This window comes from Schistocerca cancellata, chromosome 1 (genome assembly GCF_023864275.1).
Source record: "Schistocerca cancellata isolate TAMUIC-IGC-003103 chromosome 1, iqSchCanc2.1, whole genome shotgun sequence".
NCBI lineage: Eukaryota > Metazoa > Arthropoda > Insecta > Orthoptera > Acrididae > Schistocerca > Schistocerca cancellata.
Window position 1 is genome coordinate 704330374 of NC_064626.1, and position 12217 is coordinate 704342590.

Below are 12217 nucleotides of genomic sequence, written 5' to 3' on the forward strand. Positions count from 1 at the left end.
ATACGCACATGCTCGTAATTCATTCATTGTGGTGGATACTTTGTGACAATTTATGCTGTTTACTGTGCCCTTCATTGCTCCGACAGATGTTCCAGTAACCTACACCTACGTACGATAAAGGTTTACTCCACGTTTATTTGTTATCTTCTGCATTTCTCTTTGTTTTGTGCTTCAACTGAACACTCAATTTTGTATGTTCCTATACAACGTCACATTACAGTGAGGGAGAAGATAATGGTATATCTCCTTGAGACGGAGAGTGACTAGTTACAATGGCACTTCAGAAAGTACTTTACAAAGTACTATGGCAAGCCGTGTAATGTTTTTTAATGTTGCAGTACACTTCAAAGTGACATAAATGATACTATTTTCAACATAGTCACCACATAACTGTAAACAACGATGATAAACATCTACCGATCTTTCAAACCTCCTGACGAAAGGAATCTGATCCATGGTCATGGAGCCATTCGAGAACCGCTGAGTGAACGTCATTATCGCTGGAAAATGCCCTCCCCCCCCCTCCCCCAGATGTTCTTTAAGCTTGCTGAAAGGATGAAAATCGCATAGTGCAAGAACTTCCTTCCTTCTATGTCAGCATAACCTACATATGTGCAGCCTTGTTGTCACCATTTCACTATTTCTGAATGGGATATTGCATTTGATTCAAACGCCGCTGGAATTACATGGTGAAGTTGTGTGCAATTTAGACGTTCTGCCCACAAAAATCGTACTGTCTCGCAAACTTCAACTTTGGAGTTCGTTTCCAATTGCTACGCCATTTCACTCTCACACTGTGCTGCATCTTCTGTCCATAACGCATCAAATAATATCTGCAGCAAACCCAGGACGTGTACTCTCTTCTGACCATGCGCCTGTCTTCTTCTGCAGTAGTCTTATCATGGGACTGCATGTGCAACGTTTTTCCTGAAGTCAGATTGGTGACTATGTTGCAAAGGAGTTCAAAACAACACACTTAAGATCAGTTACTATCTGCTTAAATTCACTTTAATAACACTTTAAATTTCAAAAAATATATTCTATTACACAAGGCAACTTAAATAAGTAAACCTGTGGAAATTGTACACGGTGGTCAGAAACAATCTGGAAAAGATGTGCTGAGAAATAATTGCTAATAAAAAAAATCGGTACATTGCACCGTTTCTAAGTTAATTAGCATTGAAGTTAACCAATCAGATCATTACCTGCTCAAATTCAAGCACTCTGCCAGATGCAATTAGTGTCAGTTGTTCTAATATTGTAGACAATAGAGCATGCCACAGCTCCATCTCTAGCTGGGGTTCGATCCTTACTATCACTCTATGCCTTACTTTTTTATTCATTTCTTCTTCAGTTGTAGTAAACCAGACGAAGAACAATGTTTGGCGAGACCGATTATGATGGGCTATTTGAATTTGGGCATGCTACGATATGACTGCCTAACTTCAATGCTAATTAACTCGGAAATGGCGCAATGTATCGAAATTTTTCTTAACAGTTATTTCTCAGCGCGTCCTACCCTGCAACATCATTGGCAGATTTTCAGAGTGTCTCTGACTATTCTGTATACTGGCCCCATATACAATACATAGAATGTGTGAATTATCAGCTGCGATTCAATAATGTGTGCAATGCCAGTGGCTAAAGATGGACATTCCTTTAATATACCATTTATCCAAATGTACCTCACTATTGGCTACTACTCTAGACATACAGTAGTGTACAAGGAAGGAAGGTTGTCTTAGGATACAGTTAAGTGTGACACTGAACTCATTGCTTTGCAAGCAGGTCTGTCTGGGAGTGCTGCTGCTTCGTCTGCTGCTGCTGCAGCAGCAGCTAGGGCCAGACTGTCTGCTGCTGGATTACCTGCAACTGGACTTGGTGGTTATGCTCCTGGCTACTCTGGAGCTCTAGCAGGTGCCTACCCTGGTGCTGGTGTTGGTGGTGCCTACTCTCGCCTCGCGCCAGGCTACTCAGGTGCCGCCCCTGGTTACGCTGGTGTAGCTCCAGGCTACTCTGGTCTCGCCCCTGGCTACGCTGGTCTCGGTGCAGCACGTTATGCTGGTCTCGGTGCAGCACGTTACGCCGGAGGTCTGGGCCGCCTGGCCAGTGGGCTGCCCGCCGAGCTGGCTGACCCGTACTACGACCCCAACCCGCAGTACAGCTTCAGCTACAGCGTCAGCGACGCCCTGACCGGCGACGCCAAGCAGCAGCAGGAGAGCCGCAGCGGCGACGTGGTGGAGGGCAGCTACAGCCTGGTCGAGCCCGACGGCAGCGTCCGCACTGTCCAGTACACGGCTGCCCCTGGTGCAGGTTTTAATGCTGTCGTCTCCAAGGATGGTGTCCCAACTGGGCCTGCCCCTCTGGGAGCTGCTGTCGTTCCTGGCGCTGCCGCTGCTCGAAACATCCTTCCAGGTTGGTAACTGTAATGTTTGTACCGCTGTATATTCGATATTCTAAGGCCTCAGTTTCTAAAGCTGTACTGCTGCATGGTTATAAGACTGAAAGACTCGATTCTGGATTCAGTTCCACTGAATTTTCTCTTGTAAAGAAGAGAGAACAAAGCATATGTGCTTAGAAATACGTTACTTAAATGTACAAAAATAGTAGATTAATCAGATGGTGCAGGTCTTCTCAGTGGAGTAAATGACGTTTTTGTGTGGCATTTAGGGGCTGGGTTGGAACAACCGACGAAGCTTATGGCCGTTTTTACTGATAGCTCTTTGGCGCTTTTCATGTCGAAATGTCAGTATACTGAACAGAAATTATTCACATTTGTTGGTAGTTGGAATGTAATGCCTTGTCTGTGGGCCCATTGATAATGGAGAAACAGGAAATGTGAGACTCAGTGTCTATATAAGAGCAACTTCTCTGGAAAAATTACGAAAACAATGACAAGCCTGTAACTTCTGTCCAAAAAAGTAAATCACCACAGGCAATTTGTAGACCACTTATTACATCTATAAACAAAAATACAAACACAGTCACACTGGTTTGCAGCAATCATGTCCCACTTCTTCCCCTTACTGAGAGAGGGAAGATTGACAATACGCCTTTGTAAATGTCCTAATGATTCTTTGCTAACTCTCACGATTCCAACGAAAGTTACGTAGTGCCAGCAGAATGGTTACTTGTTCAAACATGGGAGCCACCAGATTTTCGTGAGAACTACGTTGTCTTTCTTCCTATGATTCCCTCAAAGATTTCTGTTACAATTTCTTAAATGCTATACCAACTTTTTACGATCCTACCAGCGCGTATCTGAATTCGTTAGATGTCTATCGTCAGGCCTCCTTCGTAAGGACTTTAAAAAATCGAACCGATTTCTAGATGTGCACCTACCTTGGAAGATGTTGATCTGTAGTTCTGTGATCCAATACTTTGCTCTTTTCGTAAATAGGAGCGGTCTGCGCTCTTTTCCAGTTACGTGGAACTACCGGTTCTGCTAGAGATAAATATGAGCTACGAAAGGAGCTAACTCCGTAGAGTATTTGACGTAAAATCTAACTGGAATTTTATCAAGCCCGAGTACCTTGTTCATTTTAAGCAGTCTTAATTATGCTTTATCATCATCATCATGTCCTTTCAAGGATTAGGTATTGTAGTCACCTGTTCCAGTCTGTCATCCATTCAATCATCTCTTAAGAGATCTATCTAGTTTTGTTTCCAGTCAGCCGATAATTCATTATCTGTTTTGACAATCTATTTTCTGTCATTCTATCAACGTGATCCTTCCATTTCATTCTACTCTCTTCTGCATTGCCATTAACAGAAAAGATTTCTAGATCTGATCCTACCATTTCATTCCTTATTTTACCCATTTTATTACAGCCCCTTACATATTTCATAAACTTCATCTCTACTGCCTGTATACGTGATTTTTCTTTTCTTGTTAGTATCTATGATTCGGAACCATATACGAGAGTAGATAAAGTCATAACTTTGCAGAATTTCATTTGTGTTTAAATGGTTCAAGTGGCTCTGTGCACTATGGGACTCAACATCTGAGGTCATCAGTCCTCTGGACTTAGAACTACTTAAACCTAAGGACATCATACACATCCATGCCCGAGGCAGGATTCGAATCTGCGACCGTCGCAGCAGTGCGGTTCCGGACTGGAACGCCTAGAACCGCTCGGCCACCGCGGCCGGCTCATTTGTGTTTCCTTTCTTGTTTTCGTTCCCAAGTTCTTCCAGTTGTTCCATATAGCTTGATATTTATTAACTTTCTTCTCAACGTCTTTGTCATAGTTAAAACTAATATCACATCCTGCATAGCAAAAGTGGGGTCCTGAAATGTTGCATTTTATTATGATTTTCGATCTGACTGGATTCTTTCCTTTGGGAACCATATGCTTTATTATATAGATTAATTGTTGTTTGATAACAAGGGGGTTAATATTAATATTCCAGATTTGTGAGTTCGTGTGGAGGTCAAACAATGGTACGGCACCATCTTTATGCGTAAATACGTCTTTAAATGTGGAATTTAATATTTTTGCTTTCAGTAATCTGTGCTTAGTTTCAGCACCAGACGGATCCACGAAAGACTCAATAGAAGGCTTGGATTCATTCACTAGTTTGCAATCCAGAAATTTCTAGGATCAACCGATAGGTTTTCCCATAGTATCTGATTGTGGAAATTATTGTTGGCTTAAGGGATGGCACATCTTACGAATGCATGAATTAGTATTAGATTTTCTCTGTCAGTTTTCCCTAATAGTTGCTTCTTCAGAGAGAGTGTAGGAGGATCTGTTTTCACAACATTCTCCAAAAGGTACCGTTAAACCAGGATGAACTTGTTTCGCCTCTTATTATATTACTACGAACATATTTATCTAGACGGCAATCTCTGGAGTCTTTCAGCATCAGACCCAAGCGCTCTGCGTTTGCCAGATATGAACTAACAGTTTTCAGTTCTCGTTTTAAGAAGCTGATAGTGATTGTCTACTAGTTCGACCAAACACAAATATTCTCTCACCTTTCTTGATGGTCGTTTTTCACTTAGTCTTCATCGTTTCTGTAGTAGCAACATGGTCGCCAGTCCCTCTCACTAGCGACCCTCACACAAAAAGATCGGCTCTGTTTGTAGCCAGGGAATCTAAAAATATTTATTTCGTTTGAAGCTTGTCACAATAGCTGTTGGATGTAGCTGTCAAACAATGTGTTCAAAACTTATTCAGAATATCGTTTGTTCTTATCCCCAGTAAAGTATTCATCACCATGTAAAGCAATGTGAAAAGATCAGGAGTTGACAAATTACAATTGTGCCAAACGTAACGCTTAATTCTGGCCTACCTCTGTTCTCTATCCTGGGCGTTTTCTGGTAATAGATGTCTCTTCATATATCTATAGCTCTAGTAATATAATCTATCCATGAGAGCATAGCATGTCAGGGAAGTTGATACTCTTACGATAGAAATAATGACATCTTTTCACCATTACAATCTATCTAATTTAAAATCAGCGTGAACATAATTTGTCAAACTGTAATACACCATCATATGTAAATAACTTTTAGTGTTCATTTCCAAACCCAAGTCCACACCAGCGTGATAAGCAAGATGTGTGAAAACAATGCCAATAGCAGCGACTACTTGCAGACGGCGTCTCAAGGAAAAAATGGAGGATATTAATGTGGTAGTTATAGCGGCTTGTACCTGAAGTTAGGCCACCCTTTCAACAGCAGAGTCGCTCTCGTTCTCTGCGGTGCTGAGAAAGGCGCGGATGAACCCGATGCCATCTAACGTTGTCCTGAATGCTAACAATTCCATTGTGTAACTGCTGCTTACGGTCCTTCGGCGCAAAAACCCGAGACAGCTGCTGAAAGGGATGCCAAGCTGCAGCGTCACTGGATAGTTGTTACTCATGACTGTCTACAAACACTCGGTGTTTGTGAGTATTGTTTTGTTATTCCCCGTTCATCACAGGGACGTAGGCTTCTACAGCAGCAAAAGCTTAGTTTTTGTCACATTAACTAACACTTGTGTGTTTTAAGGGTTTAGCCAGTTACCAACGCATTCGAGATCAGTAAACGATTTGTACCACGTTAATATTTTTTATGCTCGACAGACAATAATAAATAAAATAATCCACGATTTAAGCGCTCCGTTAGCTCAGTTCAGTGTTGGCACCGATGTACCAGTAGCGTTCTGATCCTGCTGCAGGTTGGTGTAAAACTAGTATCTTCAGATTACCGCAGCGTCTGTTGCTGTTGTTTCAGGAGGCATCGTTCCTGGAGCTGCGCGCTCCCTGCTGTCTCCAGCGTCCGCTGCTGGAGTCTACGGAGCGCCTCTGAAGACTGCACACTCCGCCATCGCTACGCCCCACGCTAATGTCCACTATTAGTGCCCACATCAGCTGGACCCCTCAAATGTGACCACCGATATCTAGTACGAAAACGGCTCGCTTGTAGCAATACAAATGTACATATTTACAAATCACTGCAATATTTATACAAAAATAAAATTATCAGACTTGACTTAAATGTTGTACTCCTTTAATCTGTGTTCTCTCTCGATGTAAGAAGGACCTTTATCTTGTGCATATTAACTCTACGTTGACAATTGCTTTTTAACTCTCAACGTAAATTAGGAAAGTAATATAATGAAACCGAGGGATAAGATGTGGGAATGGGATGACGATTGTGTTCTTACAAAGTCTTCATTATTTTCTGATGTGATCAGCATCATTTAGTAGAGTCCTTTTGCACTTAACATGATGCAGTTCGAGGAATAGACACTACGTCGTCAGGCATTTTCATTGCAGATAACAAAAAGTCTGAAATACAGTTTTACCCTTTCGTCTCTCCTTTAACTCTTACTTTATTACTGAATATTCTTTATAAAGAAATCCATTCTGACATATCAATCAGTTGAACAGGGAAATAAAGTTGATAACTTTTAAAAATGACAAGATTTAATTAATTGCAACCAGCAGCCTCACAGACTTTTTGCACTAGTTGCCGCTGTAGGCCTACCTACGTGACTGATTAGATAAGGCTTCAGTGATGGAACAAAAACATTATGTGGTAATCTACATACATAAAAGGCAATGCTCTGACTGACTGACTCATCACCGCCCAGCCCAACCCGCTACGGATAGGAACTTGAAATTTGGAAAGGGTGTTCATTTTACTCGGTAGGCAACGTTTAGGAAAAGGTTTTTCGAAATTCCCCACCTTAGGGGGTGAAATAGGGAAGTAAATGCTTTTTAAAAATATTTCCTTTTAAGACAATTTTGAAACTACATCTACGAAAATTTGTATTTGGTTTTTCAGTCAGTAATTTCAGCATTTTTGTAAATTCAACCACAAGGGGTAAGAAAAAGGGTGAAAGTATTTTTTTTAATAAATTATCATTAGAAAGCTACTAAAGCATTTTTAAAGCTACATCTTTGAAAATTGGTATTCGACTTTTCGGTTAGATATGAAGAAATGTGTGTTAGGGGATGAAGGTTTCTATGGAAATATCAGCATAAGAATACAAAAGGCACGAGTAACATAAACCTTCGACTTCATCTGCCAGACTCGCTTTAGGTCAGAAGTACATTCGGAAAAGACCATATTTTTATGGTCTTAACTAGCGTGAAAAGTTTCGAAGGTGTTGTTTGTGACCTACAAAAATTCGATCAAAGATAGTGAAAGATTCTATGCAGACCATACAGTCTACGCGAGCGAAGTGGCGAGCGGTAATCTAATAGGTTTATAAGTAACACAGTAGAGTAACTTTGAGGTCTCGGTAATAAAAATTACAATTGTAAAGTTATGTAGTCGACTACATTTGAAACCTGTTCAACTTAGTGTACAATTTTAAATCAATTCGATAATATGAAATCTTTGTATTCCGAAAACTTGTATGTCGAAAACTGTCCGTCCGTCTGTTAAGACCCAGTTTCCTCAGGAATGAGCAGACGTTTCAGATTGTTATTTATGTCACATACTAAGTCAACGGTCCCTTGGTGTTCTAAAGAATGTCAGATTCTAAGTCAATTTAATCATACGATACGCTATTTATGTCACATGTTTTGATATTCGAAAATTAACTCATCAAAACCTATAAGATACTTCCCATTAGCTAAGAACTACAAGTAAAGTAAAAAAAAAAATCCGAAAATTCTGAATTTGTAATTACATCACACAGATTTTTTTTTTTTTTTTAGTTATCTGTCTGTCTCTCTGTCCGTCCGTCTGTTAAGATGCCTTTTCTCAGAAATACGTACACTTATCAAGTTTAAATTTATATCACATACTAAGATCTACGTTACCTTGGTGGTGTAGGAATGCTGAGATTGTATGTCACTGCAATCAAAAGATATGGCCATATATGTCGCATATTTTGGTAGTCGCAAATTCATTCATTAAAGCCTATTGCGTACTTCCTGTTGACAGAGAGTCATGAAATTTGGCAAGAAGCTATGTTTCACACCCCAAGTAAAGAAAATAATTCAGAAAACTTTTAATTTTTAATTGTATGGCACGGAAAAAAATATTTATTGTTTCATCCGACTTCCAACTTAAAACAAAATCATTTACGGGATCTGTCGATAACAGGCAAAAATCGAGAGTCTCGACTTCTGATTAAGCTAGCACGGAACCCAGGGAGCGCGAGTAGTAGCCTGTACCTGACCAATTTTCTTATTCGAAAAAGTCTTGATCACATTTGGTGGATTTATGAGATTTTGATGGTTTTGGCTTTAATGAGTCACCCTAGAACTCAAAATCTAGAAAAGATAAAAATGCTAAAATGCTGTCAGATGTAAAGTTATAAAATATTGAAACGCATAAGGTAAAGAAAATAATATGGACCTAGTATTTTGTTAGGCAAGTAACAAGTCAAGCAGATGCCAACCGCTTATCGTATTGATAATAAACTGCCGTGCCTGATCACGTGCCTGACGTTAAAAATGGAACAGTTATCTGCATACAGGGTGCGTGAGAATGCCTGACTTACATATGCGAGAGGTACGAAAAATACCTATTTTTGTAATATAATCAACTACTACGAGTATTGAAAAAGACTTAGGTACACAGGGACCACTGGCCGGATAAAACGAAACAAACTCGTTTGTTGACTACTAAAAATAAAATAAAGGCTAAGGAATCCGGCATGAGTAAAATCAAAATTGTTAAAGACCGAATTTTGCCAGCTAGTGACTAAAAAATGAAAAAATAGATGCATTTGCTACTTGATATATTTCGATCAAAAAGTACTTGAGGAGCTACAATTGGGTGGAATTAATAACATTTATTTGGCCGGTTTTGTTCGCTACTATACGAATAATGAATAAATCAGACTATTCAGTCAAACTATTCATTATGTCCCACTTACACTTACGAGTTGTGTGCTATTATTGATAAGTAGATCCCGTAAAGTAAAGTAGCATGACATGAATGGCTTGGAGAGGTTCAGCAGCATAATGGGAAAGGTTTTCCATACCCGTCCCGCCCACAGGCGCCCTTCGCAAGTTCTTGTGGGTATTTTTGTTCAGACATTGCAACAACAAAAAATGCGTCAGTTTTTTCACTAGACGCGTTTCGCTTTATTGAGGTAAAGCATCGTCAGTGGGGGAGATTTTCGCTTGATTTCTGGCTTACATCGGGAAATGCCATCGGTTAGCACATGTTGCTTTTCTGCGTTAGACACTGATAATTTTGGTCTAATACTTAGTTGTTCTGCAGGACTATAAAGTGCTTAAAAGTACGAAAACAAACAGAATACAGTGGCGTGCATTAAAGTGTGTTGTGAAAAACGTGAGAAATGCATAGTGCTGCAGAACAATTAAAGATTATATCAAAATTACATTTCTAACGCGGAAAAGCAACGATGTGCTAGCAGACGGCGTTTCCCGATGTAAGCGAGAAATCAAGCGAAAATCTCCACCACTGATTATGCTTTACCTCAATAATGCAAAATGCGTCTGGTGGAAAAAACTCACGCATTTTTGTAGTTGCAATGACAGAACAAAAATACCTTCAAGAATTGTAAAGCAACTACGCACACTATGGCCACACAAATAAAGAATTCCTTCGCGAAGTATGAGAGTTATGCGCATAAGTGTTTCTGTTATGTGTGGATGGCTGTAATCGGTGTGCGCGTGTGTGGTGTAGTGTAGTGTAGTGTCATGTTAGTGTTCGAGATGATAAGAGGAGAGAGAAAGTGAAATCCGGTGCCGGCACGTAGCCTACACTTCTCGAATAGCTCCAAGGTGACCACCAAGTTTAAAGCCCCCATCCGACCAACGGATCACCATCAACAGTGTCACATACCCTCACTCCACGAGACACTGCGGAGATATTTGGAATGTAATCCAGCACATTAGCGCAAAGACTGGTGGTCAGAAACCTTACATCACCACCTCTTAGGCCCCTGTCGGCCAAATACTGGTACTGATAATTTCATCCACCACAAGGATTCGATCCATTTACCTCCAAGCGTCGAGCACAGGCGTGCATTGGCGACTTTGGCCATGGAAGCGAGTAACAGATCGTAAAACAGTTATATTAATTTACACGGTACACTACATGGACCTGTTAGTAAGAACACGCGAAATATAAGAACGTGTGATGCGATCCTATAGCGTAAATACCGAGCCATTGTTAATCAGTTGAGAATCACACAGGGTAGATCAGCATTCTAAAGGATGACTTTATAACTATACAGAGAATACCTCCTGAAAATATAGGCTCATCTTGATGTGCACTGTTTTGTGTGTGTCGGTTATGGATTGACTTTTCCCTTTTGAAACTTCGAATTTTACTGTAATGAATATACAGGTATCATGAGTTTACAAGCCTGACTGGCTCCTGTCTACCACAGGTAACTTCCATAAATTCCTTAAACGTTTCTGCTGCTCGAGCCTGCTGTCGATGCATGGGTGCCACTTTACAGCTACGAAATATTACTCGCCAATATTATATTAAAAATACTAAGTCTAAATCCAGTGAGCCTAGATAACAATTGAAGATATCAAATTGTTTGACTCTTGCAGCATTGTACGATGTTGTTCCAGTTAACAGTTGACTTCCATTTCTATGAATAATAATAGCGAAACATTATAAATTACATCGTTGATAAATCAAAACTGCCACAACATAATCAATATGTCAAAGAAAAACTGAACTGTACAGTGACCAAATGCCGATACGGTATGGTTGGAACTTAACTGGATCGGGAGAGTATCAGAGTATCAATTATCTGATTAAAACCACTCCATTAAACTGACCAGGATGAAATGTACTCTACAATTACATGTTTCATGAAGTTAGCGTTCATTACTTTATACCATTATCCTTGACCTAATTGTATTTATGTTTAGCTGTATACAAGGGGCAGTCAAATGAAAACCAAGCACCCACCAAAATTGGGTCATGCAATGGTTCAATTCAAAAGTAATCACCATACATGTTAAGACATTTATCCAACTTGGAGGTCAGACGATCAATTCCTGTTTCGTGGAACGCTCTCGGCCGCTGACTGATCGATAACCGCACACTCTTGCACTTCCTCATCCAACTGGAAATCGATGTCCAGACATGTCTTTCTTCAGGTCGCCAAAAACATATATAGCTCACAGTTGAAGATCCGGGCTGTACGGAAGATATTGAAGTGTTTCCCAACGAAATCTCTGGAACGTAGCCTTCGTCAGGTTGGCAGTGTGGGCTCGGATGTTGTCGTGTAACTGGATGATACTATCCGACACCATTTCTGTGCGTTTTGACTCCGTGGAACGTCGCAGTTTATGCAGAGTGTCTTCATAGCACTGTGCATTGATTGTAATTCCACGCTCGAGGAACTCGAAGAGCATTAGGTCCCAGAAATAGAAGAAGGTCTTCATGGCCTTATCAGAACTTGTGTGAAGTGCTCTGGATTTCTTTTCTGGCGTGTGTGAGATGTTTCCATTTTTCGCTTTGTCGTTAGCCCTCGGGGTGTCGGAATAGTGTGGCACAAAATCATTCTGTTGCATGATAATGCCCGCCCCCATACTGACAATCGCACGAAGGCAATGCTTCAGCGATTTGCTTGGAAAACAAAATCCTCTGTATTGGCCGGATCTTTGTCTGTGTGACTTCCAGATCTTTGGCGACCTGAAGAAAGACATTTGTGGACGTCAGTTTCAGTTGGATGAGGAAGCGCATGAGTGGCTGCGATTGTAGAACTGTCAGTGGCCGACGGTGTGCTACGAAACAAAAATTGGTCGTCTCGTCTCCCAGTGGGGC

The 12217-nt window shown here is 40.6% G+C and overlaps 1 protein-coding gene across 3 annotated transcripts in view; it reads left to right on the forward strand.

Annotated features, from left to right (window-relative positions):
- Positions 1–6481, forward strand: part of LOC126184665 (cuticle protein 21-like) — an 86706-nt gene extending 80225 nt beyond the window's left edge. For 2 of the 3 annotated variants that reach the window (XM_049927158.1, XM_049927150.1), the window contains exons 4-5: positions 2092–2415; positions 6224–6481. In XM_049927158.1, coding sequence (XP_049783115.1) covers positions 2092–2415; positions 6224–6348 — 449 coding nt within the window. In that variant the 3' untranslated portion in view covers positions 6349–6481. Of the gene's footprint in view, positions 1–1788; positions 2416–6223 lie in introns of all 3 variants that reach the window. The other variant, XM_049927166.1, reaches the window with a different exon arrangement.
- Positions 6482–12217: the final 5736 nt, after the last annotated feature.